This window comes from Chaetomium globosum, genomic scaffold (assembly GCF_000143365.1).
Source record: "Chaetomium globosum CBS 148.51 scaffold_1 genomic scaffold, whole genome shotgun sequence".
NCBI lineage: Eukaryota > Fungi > Ascomycota > Sordariomycetes > Sordariales > Chaetomiaceae > Chaetomium > Chaetomium globosum.
This window is the reverse complement of record NT_165976.1, coordinates 6,437,518-6,452,092: the sequence shown is the minus strand read 5'-3', so window position 1 is coordinate 6,452,092 and position 14,575 is coordinate 6,437,518. Positions and strand designations below refer to the sequence as shown.

The 14,575-nt window shown below is 57.4% G+C and overlaps 7 protein-coding genes across 7 annotated transcripts in view; 3 read left to right on the top strand and 4 right to left on the bottom strand.

Annotated features, from left to right (window-relative positions):
- The window catches only part of CHGG_02082 (uncharacterized protein), a gene marked incomplete at both ends in the record, with an annotated part of 3,921 nt that extends 2,797 nt beyond the window's left edge, over positions 1-1,124 (top strand). Inside the window, one exon of the mRNA XM_001221302.1 lies at positions 220-1,124. Coding sequence (XP_001221303.1) covers positions 220-1,124 — 905 coding nt within the window. The remainder of the gene's footprint in view (positions 1-219) is intronic.
- Positions 1,125-1,740: 616 nt separating this feature from the next.
- CHGG_02081 (uncharacterized protein) lies at positions 1,741-6,880 on the bottom strand (the record flags this gene model as incomplete). The annotated part of the gene is made up of 7 exons (XM_001221301.1): positions 1,741-2,390; positions 3,287-3,419; positions 3,848-3,955; positions 4,026-4,089; positions 4,279-4,678; positions 5,052-6,233; positions 6,295-6,880. The coding sequence occupies 7 exons, from the start codon at positions 6,878-6,880 to the stop codon at positions 1,741-1,743; spliced, it is 3,123 nt and encodes a 1,040-aa protein (XP_001221302.1).
- Positions 6,881-8,363: 1,483 nt separating this feature from the next.
- CHGG_02080 (uncharacterized protein) lies at positions 8,364-8,978 on the top strand (the record flags this gene model as incomplete). The annotated part of the gene is made up of 2 exons (XM_001221300.1): positions 8,364-8,382; positions 8,563-8,978. 2 exons carry the CDS (start codon positions 8,364-8,366, stop codon positions 8,976-8,978), a joined length of 435 nt encoding a protein of 144 aa, XP_001221301.1.
- A 523-nt stretch (positions 8,979-9,501) lies between these two features.
- On the bottom strand, positions 9,502-10,184 carry CHGG_02079 (uncharacterized protein; the record flags this gene model as incomplete). Its single annotated transcript, XM_001221299.1, has 4 exons — positions 9,502-9,687; positions 9,798-9,911; positions 10,024-10,103; positions 10,160-10,184. 4 exons carry the CDS (start codon positions 10,182-10,184, stop codon positions 9,502-9,504), a joined length of 405 nt encoding a protein of 134 aa, XP_001221300.1.
- A 693-nt stretch (positions 10,185-10,877) lies between these two features.
- Positions 10,878-11,760, top strand: CHGG_02078 (uncharacterized protein; the record flags this gene model as incomplete). Its single annotated transcript, XM_001221298.1, has 2 exons — positions 10,878-11,133; positions 11,255-11,760. The coding sequence occupies 2 exons, from the start codon at positions 10,878-10,880 to the stop codon at positions 11,758-11,760; spliced, it is 762 nt and encodes a 253-aa protein (XP_001221299.1).
- A 471-nt stretch (positions 11,761-12,231) lies between these two features.
- On the bottom strand, positions 12,232-13,534 carry CHGG_02077 (uncharacterized protein; the record flags this gene model as incomplete). Its single annotated transcript, XM_001221297.1, has 4 exons — positions 12,232-12,867; positions 12,933-13,017; positions 13,246-13,354; positions 13,492-13,534. 4 exons carry the CDS (start codon positions 13,532-13,534, stop codon positions 12,232-12,234), a joined length of 873 nt encoding a protein of 290 aa, XP_001221298.1.
- A 297-nt stretch (positions 13,535-13,831) lies between these two features.
- CHGG_02076 (uncharacterized protein) overlaps positions 13,832-14,575 on the bottom strand; it is a gene marked incomplete at both ends in the record, with an annotated part of 4,010 nt that continues 3,266 nt past the window's right edge. Inside the window, one exon of the mRNA XM_001221296.1 lies at positions 13,832-14,502. Coding sequence (XP_001221297.1) covers positions 13,832-14,502 — 671 coding nt within the window. The remainder of the gene's footprint in view (positions 14,503-14,575) is intronic.

Genomic DNA, 14,575 nt, shown 5'->3' with positions numbered 1-14,575 from the left:
CAAAAAGTAGAGCCCGGTGCAAAAGAGTATAAGCCACCGGGCGCGGTTGGAAGTTAAAAGAGGCAAGGGGGAAATGGAGACGGTGGTGAGTTTGAAGAATCGGGAGGGAAAAGTAAGGGAAGGGGAGGAAGGAAACGACAAGACGAACCGGGCGGGGATTGTCATTGTCGTCACCACGCCGGAGGGTGAGGTGCGGTAGGCTGGGGGAGGATGACATAGTCTATGAGAAGGGGTCGGGCTTGGTTGATTTTCGGGGGTTGGAGTACGGCCATCGCTGCGTGGGTCAGTGGTGCAATGTCTTCTTTGATTATTTCGGGTGGTGGCAGTACCCGGATGGGGGGACTGTGGTTACCCCGGCGGCCGCCGCCGAGTACCTCGAGTACTGGGAGAAGACTATGGCTGCTGAGGCGGCTAGTGCTGCGGAGGCTATTCGGATTGCCATGGAGACCCAGCACTTGGGCTGGCAGGTCGTGAGCTACTCTGGGCCGATCCTACAGCCCATCCACGAAAATGAGGAGCTGGTCATCAGGGAGGCTGCGGGCGGCCAGGACTGCGCGGTTGAGGAGGACGACGAGACCGAAATTGAGGCCGAGACAGAAGCCATGGACAGATTCTCGACCTGGATGGAAAAAAACAGCGTCGTCTCCCAGGACAATGTTGTGGAACAGGAGAGGACTGAGGCGGCGCGGGCTGCTGCGGCGAACGCCGCGATGAAGAGGGCCGAGGCGGTCGCACAGGTCGGCAAGGTGTCTTGGTGGGACCGCGATCCGCTTTCCACCTCCAAGCTGAGCTGGGCGGACATTGACGAGTTGGACGATGAGCCGGCTCCCACGGAGGAAGCTACAGCGGCCAACACGGCGTCCCAGACCAATGCGGGGGGCGCCACGAAGCCCGAGGTCTCCTTCTGGGACCGCGATCCGTTCTACATCTCCAAGACGAAGTGGGCGGATATGATGGAGGAGGAGGACGAGCTGGCTCCCGTCGGAAGGGCTGCGGCGGTCAACACGGCGATTCACACCGGAGTGGAAGACGTCGCCGGGGCCAACAAGGTCTCCTTTTGGGACCGCGATCCTTTTTATATCTCCAGTACCAAGTGGGCCGACATGGAGGAGGACGATTACTAATGGACTAGAGACTCGACGACCACGCTTGTATGATATTGTATCAGGGTGGCAGGGATTGGTGTTAGGCAGAGTACTTTGGTGGACATGGTTTTGGTATGTAGGCGATATTAGCCTTGTGGTTTGGGGTCTACCTTAAGATTAGAGGCAGGGCAGGGCGTATTTCGGGGAGGGACTGAGCCGCGGGCACTGGGACAGCAGATATGTACACACACTCCTTAATACAATCTACTAATGCGCGGCACCCGCCGTTTTCGCTCCCTGTCCTTTGATGCGAAACATCTGTACTCCTGGTATTGGATTTTCGAGGGAGACTGGGTTGTCAAGTGATTATATTATAACACATTTGATTATAGAATATTTAATGAGCGCAGCAACGAATGCTTGTCAGCGTATTCGGTGACGATTAATCTTTTCATACTAGATCCAACTTTGTATCCGCGCTCACCGTTGTCTTGCTATTTTGTCCCTGTGCCCTTGCGGCGGTGACTCGCTACGCCTCTTGCGGGGCATCTTGTACAACCGGGGTTGGCCGACGGCACGCTGTCGTCGTCGCTCGCGGCTGGGGGAAAAGGTATTGTTAGTAAGGGGATAGGGTAGGCGAAGAGGGCCAGGATATTTACCACCTGCGCGCTACCTCGGCAGCCAGGGCGACGTCGTCATCTGGTTCGAGCCGTTCTCCTACATTCAAGGTCGCAGACAGCGAGATAGAAGACTCCGTCTTCTGGGTGTCTTGCTGTGGACTTTGAGCTTGAGTTGGTGGGTGGCCCTTCTGTTCGAGAGCCAGGGAGAGCAGCTCGTGGGGCTGGACATCTGTTATGTAACGGTACAATGGGCCATCATTGGGAGTAGGCTCGGTCCCCTTTTCAAACCCAAGAGCGTCGGACTGTTTTCCTACTCCTCTAGGCTCGTCGGACGGCGAAGTGTTCAAAGCATCGGGAAAGGACGACACAGGGCGTTGGGAAGCGACCGAGAGCGACAGCAGTATCATTTCATGGCGCTCGTGGTTGCCCAAATATCGACGAATGGAGAAGGGCTGGTCCAGGTTGGACTCCCAGCTGGAGTTGACAGAGACGTTCGGGGATTCGAATACGGCGACGTCAAGGCTCGCAGTCGGTATGTAAACCGAGCTTTCCGGGGTGATGTCGGCGAAGAATGGGTGAAGCGATTGTGGTTCTCGTGAGCCACTGGAGTGGAAGTGGACAAGCCATGGCCGTTCCGGTTCGCTGATACAAGTTAATGTTATTAGCCCTGAATCGTGGATATACCCTTCGACTTGCCTCTTTAGTAGAGCAGCGTACGGCGTCGGGGGCTACCGACGACAAGCTGATAGAAGATTGGCTTTTGGTCCCTCGTGTGTTGAATGGTAGTAATGCCTCGGCTGTACCCAATTCCGAAGAACTCAATGGGATCAAAGGCGGCCATGTTGAGAGAAGCTGTTGACAGAATGCAAAGGAAAGCGGCCTAGGAAAGAGCATATGAGAGGAAAAAAGGCCTAAAGGAGCGAAAGAATAGAGGGGAAGCTGGTACCCCAGAATCAGCACAAGAGGATGCGGCCCCTCTGCATTTCAGGTCAGGCAGCCGTCGAAACTGAAGGCCGACTCAGCAACGTCCCGCACGCATGGTGCCGGAATGGTGGGACGTAGGACAGCAGGACGTGGATGTGGACGTGAGACGGGGGACGGGGGACGGGAAGATGCATGTGAGGGGCGTGTAAAAACCAGACTGTCGGGTCAGCCCCCTGAAGGCAACCAGCAGTTCCCGACATCAAGCTGCTGCCGTGACGGTCCGCGCGCCAGGTCGTCTAGCGAGCCGAGAAAAAGGCAACATGCAACCTTGCAGAAACGAAACGAGTCGGAGACTCGTCATGGATCCTGAGATGAACACTGTCCAGTCACTGTGCAGTTCCCAGCCCGTTCCCAGCCACGGGTACATCGGGGACATCGGGAAGCCCCCGAACGAGCCGGAACCAAGAAGCCTCCCCAGCCAAGCGCCGCGCCGCAGCTTGGCAGTCACCCTGAACCAATCGAGGCGTCCATTCGCGTGCGGCACGGGAGCGCCATCTGGTACCACAGTCCCGGGATCGGCCCAGCAAAGTGGTACAGGGCGCTTCACACTGTGTGTTGACGCGAGCCGGCTGCAGTATCACAGGCAAGGTTGTCGACGGTCCCGGCAGATTGGTATTGGCGCCACCTTGGGGACTCGGTCGGGTTTCCGCAGCGGGTGGCTTCCCGCCGCCCTCCCGACGCGCTCGCGCAGAAGGCGTGCGCCATTTGCTGCCGGGATTTGCTTGACGGTCTGATGTGTTATTTCGTAAGCCAGCAGGTGAGCTTTGTGATCCACGAGGTGGCTAGGGTAATGGGCGAAGCGAGATATCCTCGCGGGGGAACGACACAAAATCTCTAGGTATGAAGGTATTTGTGGTGAACACTGGGCGTCACCCTTGCTGGAATGAAGACCCAGACACGACGTCAAGCCGTACATAGTAGATGCCTAGATTGTTAGAGGGTACGGTAGGTAGGTGAGCGTCGGTATCTGGGGGCAACTTGCTCTCCAATCCGCAAGGGCGTGGCAGGAAAAGAGTAACCTGAAGTAATTTTGCCAGAGAAGAAGCAAAGAAAGGACAAAAGGAACTTGGAGTACGGTTGCCGCTGGTAATGGACATAACAGATTACCAACTCCAACTCGAGGGGTTTCTCCTTTGCATGTATGTATGTACAACACACCTGCCACATGAACGTCCAAAACTTTGCATTTGGTGTATCCAAAGACGGGGCACTAACCGCCACAGCCACCACCACCACCACAACCACCGCCTCCGCAACCGCCTCCACCTGTATACGGGTCAGAATCCGTCGCAGAAACCCCGTACGGCGCTAGAAAAGCAAACGGGGCTGAACTCACCATCACCACCGCCTCCACACCCTCCACTAACCCCGGTCCCTCCCGCACCAGCACCGCCGCATCCCTATGACACGCAAAGTCAGCATACCTACTCATCGAGAAAGAAGCCCCCCTTGGCCTCCACAAAAGAAAAACAGAAAAAAGAAAGCAGACAATAAGAAAAAAGTAAAAGAGAAGTAACTCACCCCCAGCCCCCCCACACGCCCCCCCCGCGACACCGCCCCCACACGTCCCCGTCGCGCAATTCGCGTACGACCCCGCCGCGCAGGCCACCACATAGCCGGGATACCAGCCATAATACATGCCCGGCGTCCACCACAGCGGGTAGGCATACGGCCCAGCATACATGTACGGATACCCCCAATGGTCGTAGTACACCTCGCCCTCCGCGGCCGCTCCCTTTTTCTTGTCATCCTTCTCCTTGCTAGCATTCTTACCGTCGCCGTTGCCGTTGCTGTTGCTGCCGAAGCGCTGGGGGATGGGCCGGCCTTTTTTGGCGGCGCGGGCGCAGGCGCGGGCGTAGGCGATGCCGAGGCGGCGGTTGTGGGAGTCGGCGAGGCGGGTGGTCAGGTAGGCGACGGAGCTGCGCGGGTTTTCGGGGTGGGGGAGGACGGCTGGGTGGGCCGAGATGTGCGCCGAGGTGGAGGGTGGGTCTGTGGAAGGGGGGAGGTTAGGATGCGTGCGTGGTTGTTGTTTGTGTGTGTGTGGGTGGGTGAGAGAGGGGAGAGGAAGGGCGGTGGGCGGGCGAGGGGGGGATGGGTGTATAAGTGGGTGATTATTTTGCATTCGTGGTGTTTGGGATAGATGCATGCAGTGACCTACGTAGAGAGGCGGCACCCGTTGCGTGGAAAGACTCGGCGACTGCACTCGGTGTTAGCTTGGGTCGGACAATGGGGCCCCTACAGGGACATACTCTTGTCGTGCCTGGACATGCCAAGTGCCGTTCCGATGCTGCTGCAGTGGGAGGCCCGGATGGCTGGAATGGTCAGTTTCACGGCCTGATCTCGACGCCTCCCTCACACTTACACTCGCAGTACCAGCAGGTGCACTCGCTGTACACCTCGCCGTACATGGTTTGATACATCTTGCTAGTCCACTCAAACTGCTTGCTCAGCGTGTGCTCGGCGATCTTGTCGTCGTGGTCGATGAAGCGCTCCGCTAGATTCACCGTGTACCGGTAGTAGATGACCGGGCTAAGCTGGTGGGTGTGCCAGGCGAGATCAACGTCCAGCGTAGGCACCGTGAGGCACTGCGGGTTCCTGCTCATGATGGTTAGGAAGCGTTCGTATTTGGTCAGCAGGCGGGTCATGGTGCTGTGGACCGAGGGGCTGTGCAGCCAGTCCAGCTTGCACATCTTCTCGCCAAAGAGGCCCTGGCGCATGACGGCGCCGCCTAGGTCGAGGGCGAAGATGCTAAAGTTCTCCCAGTACCGTGACATCATCTTTCGGATGGCAATCCGCGATACGCTAGGCAGCTTGTAGATGCCCGACGAGGTAACGTCGTCGATCCGCTTGATGTTATCTTCTGTCCTCAGCACTTCCTCGATGGCCTTGCGAGCATCGTGCATCGTGGGGCCCAGGTTGCCAAACTTGGCAAAGTCGGTGAGACACTTGATATCAAAACGCCCCTTCGGACACCAAGTCTTGAGCAGCCGGTTGGGGAACGTTAGGGCTGGCAGGGTTGATTTCGGTTTAGCGCCCGGAGCTAGCTCCGTTGTCAGGGTGGGAATACCCGACTTGGGATCGAGCAGTGTTCCCGGCATGGGACGGCGGTTGGGTCCAGTGAGTGCTTTGTAGTCTCGGATGAACTTGGCGACGGCGAGGAGCTCTTTGCGAATGTAGGTGTCGCAGACGCGACACCAGTATCGAAACTTGGCGTCACCGTAGCCGTCGCCGGAACGGTCTTCCAGACCGGCTCGGTATTTTTCCACGCACGTGGTCCAGGGGACTTTTGCTTGCGTGCCACACCGGGGACAGTCGATCGTCTTGAACATGGGGTCCTCGGCGTTGTCCCAAGCACGACCGGTATCCTTACTCCAGCGGCGCTTGCACTCGTCCGAGACGTTATAATTGAACTGGGTGTCGATGGCCTTGTCAACGACGTGCCACGGCATCCCGGTGGCCCAGAAGGGGGCCATGCCGGCCAGCATGCAGTCCTCGAGGAACGCGCGGGGGTTCAGCATGTGGGTATGCCAAACCATGAGGACGTCTGTGTTATTTGTTAGCGATGGATGCGCGCTACAGCAATGGCCCAGGATGGGGCAACTCACCAAGCGGTGGCAGCATGCCCTCATCCCAGTGCATGGATCCGCCGAGGTTCCAAGTGAAGCCGGAGTACGAAGGGGAGCCGGAGACGGTCATGGCGTCCTCGGTCAGCGGGTGTGCACCCGTTGTTTTGGTCATGGCTTGCCACCAGGCCTCGTACCGGTCCACGGCTCTGGCGACAAACAAAGCCCAGCGTTTTTCGCGAATCTCGCTGAGGGTTTCGAGGTTCTTGTTCCGCATCTTTTCCTGTACGCTTGGCGCCCGCTGGGCCGTCTCAGTATCGTTTCCGGCCCCCTTCTCGGCTCTCTTCTCGGGCCGCTTCTTCAAGATGGGGTCGATGGGGCCTGCAAGATCGTCATCCAGACCCCAGAGCCCATCGGTGAACCCAACATCCTCCTTCATCCATTGAAAGGCAAATAGCAACTTGAGATGGGCGAGGCATGTGTCGACCTCGGGGTTGCCGGGGTCAATGGACAAGCGGAGATTGTCAAATGCCGCCGTTAAATTAGCAGTTTCGTCGTCCCCATTGTTTGTGTTTTCGGCAGTGTATGCTGGTGGGGCTGCATTGTCCGGACTGTTGGTGTTTTGCATGCTGGGCAGCAGCTTGGCCCACAATCGGGCGGCGATGGATTGGATGCAATTGAATGAATGAAATGTGATCGTGAATGCTTGTTTTGTGGGGACCGACTGGGACTGGCAAAGGACAATGGAATGGATGCTGGGCAAGTTCGATGCTTTAGTACCCGATTCGCTTTTCAGCCGCAACCCTCAGAAAAATAACTTCTCCAATTCCATCTATCCCTTCCACAATCGAGGGGTTGCTGGACACCTCGGGTTCTCTGCCATGGCCACACGAATGGAACGGATGGATTCCCAGCAGCTCTCGGAGTAATCCTAGGGTAACTGCACCCTCAGCTCGGGCCCGTCTTAGCGGTTCCTTCCGCAACCATGGCGCGCTAAGCCCCCATTCGGTCGTAGTTTTGGGGCTTCTGAGCGAACCTGGGGAAATTTGTCCAGTGGCAGCAGCGCTTTTTCGCACGCGCGTGCACCTTGACCAAAAACTGCCCAATGCAACAAACAACCGAGCGGGCACCTCGGCGGCATCGCATCCATGGAGGAGGGGGAAAGGCGAGGCGGAATTGCGGAACAGCGTTGCGACAGCCCCGAGCCGCTCCCGATTTGGCCTTTGGCCTTGAATTGCTCAGCCACTGAAATCAGAAAAACAGCCTCGCACGAAGGGGCTGAGGCTCTTGATCGGTGACGACTTGGGCGTCCGATGTCACAGCGTCAAAATTTCCGTCACACCGAAGCATCATTGAATTGGACGCTGGCCAAACCTGAAGCAAGCCATATCAGTTCGAATTCTCAGGTCCGCTAATACTGCCCTGTTGCAATGGGCATTTTCTTTCTTCTTTTTCGTCTTACACAAAATCAATCACAAGTCGACAAACCGTCGGTCGAACATGCCCACAACGCCTGGCATCTCCCAATTTTACGACCACGAGATTCAAAAAAGTCATGAGTGGCTAGAGAAAACAGGCGAGTTTTCACCACTGTATACTGGGTCAACCATTTGATTCAATTGTCGCCAGGTGCTCGGAAATCGACATATTATTGCCCTTGGGCCTTTGTGACGAACCTACTTCAGGACCCTGTCCTGTTAGGGTTCAGCTTCGGTTGAAGGCAGCGCTCTCAGTAAGCCAAAGCAAGTCAAATATGACCCATACTTGGCTCGGCTTGCCTCCCAGCCACCGCACTTGGCTTGAATGGCGATGCATTTGGCTTGCCTTGTTTAACTTGCCAAGATTTGGGTGGGGCCTGGCATGAATTGATCCGGCCCGCAGGCCCCCCGAATTACGTGATATATGAAGCTATTCCCAAGTCCCAGAACCTCACTCAGCCTAGCCCAGCTGTTATGTCGCTATCGTCTTGCCTTGGTTGCAGGCATTCCCATACCCCAAAACCCCTCCAGACATCCCCGGGGTCGCCATGAAATCCAGGTGCTTCAAACCATGCCTTTCCCCCCCCAATTCTTCAGACATTCGAGCATGTTGATTGCATCATCCTGTAGACTATGTCTCTGCGTGTTGATGGTCAGTTTGGCTCGACTGAACACCCTTTCGCACTCCGAAGACATCGCCGGAATGGAAAGGAGGTCAAATGCTATGGTGCTTAGGCGTGGAAACCGCTCTGCATTGTCCCTCCACCATGCGTAAATATCTGCCACCCGCTTAATAGGCTCCGTAAGATACTTATCCACCTCTTCCTGCCAGCCAAAGGTCTCTTCAGATACATCATCTTCGAAACTGCCGAGGAAGTCATCTTCAAAGTGGCGTGGAGGTTCGGTCTGGGTGGCGTTGGGAGCTGTGGGAGCAGGACCTTCAAGGTCGTTGCATTCCTCCTGGAGGAACTGCTTAAAGCTGGTGATAATATGGGAGGCGCGCTCTTCGTTGAGATTCCTCTCGATCCACCGCATCCTATGCCCTGGGTGGAGGATCATGCCCTCTTCGCTGGGAAGGCAACAACGTCCCCCATCGGCCATCTCAATACTGAGCATCGCAAATACGAGGCGGGGAAGGAGCCTTCTGTTTTACCTGCGTTGAAGAGGCAACGGTCTGCCTTGGAGATGTTCCGTTCCTCTGCTGGAGGTGGTGATACCTTGAGCGATTCAGTGATTGCCAGTGCCTGAGAAATGGGGTGGCTAGATGGGTGGCCAGGGGGGTCAAGATCTTGGCAAGTTAGCCAAGTAAGCCAAGCCAAATGCGGCACCAGTTTGGCTTGGAACAGCCTCGATTTGGCTTGCTTGCGACCGGTCAGACTTGCCTTGGCTTACTTGTGTTTGGCTTACTGCGAGCGCTGGTTGAAGGTAATCTCTCAAGGGTGCTTAGGTTCGGTGCAGCCAAAGGGTGCACAACAAAGACTTGTCTCAACAGTAGGCTTTCGAGCTTGTAACGAACTGTAGTTGTGATTGCTAACTGGAGAACTCCCAGAGCTCTCCAGTACGAGTGACTATATACTATCTAGTATCACCACTCTGTTGGTGATAATCGCCCGTTATCACTGACAACTAGTGATAATCCAGTTCTTATTGGTCCTTAAGCGATTGGCTGCCGGCGTCCTGCGCTGTCGGCTGTGGCCGCCCTGGCCGCCTCGGGGTCATTCCGTGACAGCCTTGGGTGCTCGAGCAGCTGGCTGTCTACCACAAAAAAAGATCAAGCAGAAGCGCGCTGCGCGCCGTTGAGCATGTATCGCGCGCCGTGGCGAGTGGTTCTGGCGACACCACCTATCATGCCGAATGCAGATGACCCAGTGCGGCTAAGATAAGCGTTGTGGCCTTCACTGACGATGCGTTTTGGCATCGGAAAGCCACAAGGCGTCGGCAAAGTGCAGCAGAATACCTAGGTAGTCGAGTTTACGAGTTGTGGGCGGGCACCTACTTGTTGGCTATCGACATTGATCGCGCCGAGGACACCCCGAGTCGATGACAATCAATTATCTCAACTCTCACCTCCAGGTACATCTTCAAACCCTCCACCACCCGGTTTACTTCCGGCGTCTTCCTCTGACCGTTGACATGCCACGCGTTCACCGGCTCGGTCTGGTCGATTCCATTCTCGTTACACTACACCACAGTGCAGCCGCCACCCCTGATTTGGCGGCTTCTCATTGATTCACTGACGTGCCTCTGTCGGAACCCTCCGCTGTCTTTCTGCAGCCAAAACCGAATCAGGTACATGGCGGCCCAACGATACCCAGCCACTTGTCCGCTGGCGCTGAGCCTCCATGTCGCACACAGCGATCGCCACAGCCTTGCCTGTTATCCTATCTTGCCAATGTTTTGGGTGCGAGTCACAATCGCAGCTCGCTTACCGTGTACCCGTTGCGAAGCAGCCATTAGTTTTCGGAGGTTGATCTCGAGCTTCAGTGCCTCGCCGCCAAGGACAACCTAAGGGACAACCCCTGACGCGATATGCGCTGGCATCCGAGGAACAGGTTCACACCGGTCTAGACCGCTCGTGGGCTCAACGGCCGCGCTGCATACATACGCATTCTGGTAATGCAAACCATCTACACTCGATTCGACACGATCCGATCCGATGCAGCACCGTGCGGGTACGAGGTGGTGGGCCCCGGGGCAGCCACCCGGCGCGGCGGCCAGTGGAGGCTAGGTCCCGACTAACGCGGTTGTGCATCCACCGAGCTGCACTTTTGCGGCATTGGACATCGGAGCTGCTTGGATAGAAGGGGCCCCTGTTAAGCGACTGGACGCCGCGCAAACTGCGCGGGGGCAGGGCGACAACAACATCCCCGAACACCCCTGTGTCCGGACATGTCTCACCGACTTTTCCGTGTTCGAGACGCCGGCTGGGGGAAGTCGGATAACACCTGACAACTCAGGCGATATCCGGCTAACAATTTCATGATAGAGGCACATGTTGGCTTGAAAAACCCAAGCATGGCACTTTGTTTCGGCCAATTTGCTACTAATCTAATTAGCAGGGTAATGTCTATTCCGGTAATCAGCTGTGGCCAAGAACCGCGAACTGGACTCTCCCTCATCAGAATATAAAACAAAACCTCACCCACGATGCCTCCTTTCCAATCATTCACATCCCCTCTTTCACACCATGCCTCCACACTTGCTTCATGGAACCTCAAACCCAGATCGTCCCCCGATGAGGCTCAGCCGGCAGGGCTCATTGCCCTTGGAGTTTGTCTCGGGGTCGCCCTTGCCCTAGTGCTCATCTGGTACACTTGTTGCCGGGCACAAACAGGGCCGCTGAAGGAAATACAGATGTACAAAAGGGGCCCGGGGTCCAGGATGAGGAAAGAAATTCAGGACAGTACGACCCTCACCCATCTCCCGAAGCGTGTCGGAAAGGGACACCGAGCACACATCATCCACCTCCTCCGGCTCATCCGGCTCCTCCGACGCAACCAGCTCTTCCGCCGGAGAAACAACAGAGACGTACGACATTTCGAGCTCCTACCCCAGCCCGATTATGATGCCTCCGCAGGCCTACGTCACCAACCCCTATCCCAACCCGGTCACGGCCCCGCCACAACCATACGGCCTCCCCCATTCCTACGCCAACCCGGCCACCATCCCAGCACACGCCTATGACGCGCCCGATCCCTATCCCAACCTTACCACGGCCCCGCCGATGGCGACGATTGCACCGGAAATGGCACAACCACCACCAAAGGCCTACACGCACCATGCCATGAGCTATCTCGACCCGGCTCTCGGCGGGACGACGACGGGGCTGGGGCTGCGAAATGCGGGGGAGCCCGAGATGACCGAGGTGCCCGCTGGGGAGGCGGGCTGTGACCAGCCTCCCGCTTCCTTCAAGTTTTATACGGAGAGAGTCTTGGGGGTGCCGGTGCAGACCCGGTACCGGGGCAGTTTGGGGGGTCAAGTCGCCGGGGGATGGTCCCGGGTGGGGGCGACCCATGCCCCATGCCCCTGAATTATGCGACGCCGAGGGGGCCGGGGATGGGGCACTCGAACTGGTGGGAGGGGGAGTAATTGTCTAATGGATAACGGCGGGGGGATGGGGATGGGCATGGGTTTCTTTTGTTACTAAGCATAGCATACGGGGGCTCAAGGTGCATGACGGTCGAGGTGCATGATGGGCAAGGTGCATGATGGGTATGATTTAATGATTTTGTACTCACTCTTTAATACCTAATGGCGGCCAAGGCAGCAGGTAATCAGAGGAGTACCCGGGCACTGACAGCCCGGGAGACTTGAGTTAATGATTAAGCGAGACACGGGAGCTATACGTCGCAATGAACCTTCCACCTACACCCTGGCTGAGGACAATGGATGCAATCTATCCTCTTCGATCTTTGAACTGTGAAGGGAACGTATTATGAGGACCACAAGATGCCGAGTTCCAGAAAGATCAAGCACATACGCGAAGCGACACGCCGTGCTCTTAGAGCAGAAGAGCACCGAGAAGGCCCGCCGCACCAACAACGACCGCCCTGCCGACCTTGCCGTTAGCAGCCGCGTTCTCCCCGGCCCCCGTGGCAGCCGGAGTCACACTCGTGGAAGTGACGCCAGGACCCGCCCCGGCATTGGACGCCGCCGTCTGGGCTGCACCAGAACCGCCACCTTCACTCCCGCTACCGTTACCGCTCCCCGAGCCAGCAGCCGGCGTCGCCTTCGCATTCGTATTCCCCGCCGCCGTCGGCTGGGGATACGGCCCGTTATACAGATTCCCCTTGCGGCCATCGCCCAGCGTGTAGTCACCCGTCAGGGCGTTGCCCGTGGTGCCCTGGCCGTCGTGGAAGTCGCCGTTGACGAGGTTGAGGCAGAAGGGCGAGTTCTGCACCGAGAAGCACATCTCCGAGGCCGAGCACTCCACCGTGGCCGCGTCGCGCGGGATGATGTTGGCCACGTTGGCCAGCCGCGCGTTGGGCGTGTCCCGCTTCTTGACCGCGTTGCTGACTATGGCGAAAGGGTCGTACGAGAGGAAGACGTCGAAGCCGCCGCCGCCACCGCCGCCGCCGGATTCGCTGATGTACTTTTCGAGGGGTGTGGCGTTGCTGGAGGTGCAGGAGGTGGCGCTCTGGGTTGGGGGAGAGCCGTTAGGAACATGACGACTGAACCAATGGGCTACGAGCGGGGACTAACAGTGACTTGAGCCATGAGGCCCATCAGGGCCGCAGAAAGGGCGAGTCTCGTATGCATGGCGTCGGATGTACGAAGTATGTGAATACTATTATTTAGTAGTGGTGTGACGAGATCGGGGGAGCCAAGAGTTCACGATACTCGAGGCACAAGCGCCCCTTTTTCACTCTTCCACCCGTCTTCTTCTGGCGCCCCCCGGCCCAGCCGCGTTCTGCCTTACACCTTTCTCGATTCGCTGCCCAAAGCAGAGCCTCAAGACGAAAAGTCTAGCCAAACCGTTTTGGGCGGTGGCCAGACCGGTCCGAACCAGACTGACCAGGACCGAAAGGGGATAGCCTTCAATAGCTGCATCGTGGGCAATTTCGCTTTCGCTTCAGCCGCACCCTCCTGGGACCTCTCTCTGGGGCCGCGTGATCTTTTCCAGGCTTAAACCGAACAAGCTTCAGGCGTCGTTCGGGGTCAAATGTATGAGGAATTCGGTACGTCCCTTGGTCTTAAATCCGAGTCGTTGGATGATAAGTCCGATCCTATGACTGTGCCAGCAAAGGACTCGGGGGCTCACCAATGCAGACAGCCCATGTGGCTTCGCGCACTGGGTTGTGCATGATGCGCTCGGGAATGCATTTTCTTCCCCAGGAACTTCTTAAAATAGAGCCCCTCGGGACCGAAACAGAAAAGAGCCGTTTTAAGGCCACCATCATAAGTAAGGTAGTTCACATTCTTCGTTTGATGTCCATTACTGTTAGTTATCTTCCCAAAAGGCAGTTACTAAATACACTACAATTCCACATTCTCCCCCTCTCCATCTTTCTCCAATCTCAACCTCATGTTAGCTACCACCCACCTTACCAAACATCTTAAGTAGCTCTACACGAAACTCACCCCGGCCCCCCACAACCCAACTAATACAACAAATACCCCAGCTTGCCCTCCAACACCAGCCCATTCACCTCATCCCCAAACCTCGCCAGCCCCACCAACCCAAGCACAACCTCCCTCACCTCACCACCACCATCCCCATCCCCACCCCCCTTCCCAACCCCCCCCTCAAACCCCCTCCCCCCCGCAGCATAAACCGGCTCCGGCGATGCCGCCGGCGTAATCGGCAGCTGAATCCCCCCCACAACGCCCCACCCCGGCCGCGCGCCCTCCGCACCCCCACTCCAAAGCCCATCCCCTCCCTTCACCGAACCTGAACCCGCCGCCGACGCCTTCCTCATATACCACGGCTCCACCTCCACCGCCAGCCTCGCCGCGCGCTCCTTCTCCCGCTTCTGCTCCCGCTCCCGCCGCCGATGCCCCGCCAACCCGCCCTCGACGGCGGCGGCCACGGTGGTGAAGGACACGCCGGGGAAGGGGGCGGTGGGGCGCGGCCAGACGAGGCGGTGCGGGTGTAGGGCTTGGATGAGTTCGCCGAGGAGTTGCGCGTTGGTTGTTGAGGCTGTTGGTGGGGATGATGATGGTGCAGATTGGGATGGGGAGGGGGTGGGGGTGGAGGCGAGGGTGTCGAGGGTGGTGTGCAGGTGGGTGAGGGTGCGGGTGAGCAGGGCGGTGCGGGTTGTGTTGATGTTTTCTGGGTTGGGGGGGTTAGTGAATCTTGTGAGAGGAGGTGGGGGGGGGGGCTTGTCTTGCTGGGCGCGAAATGA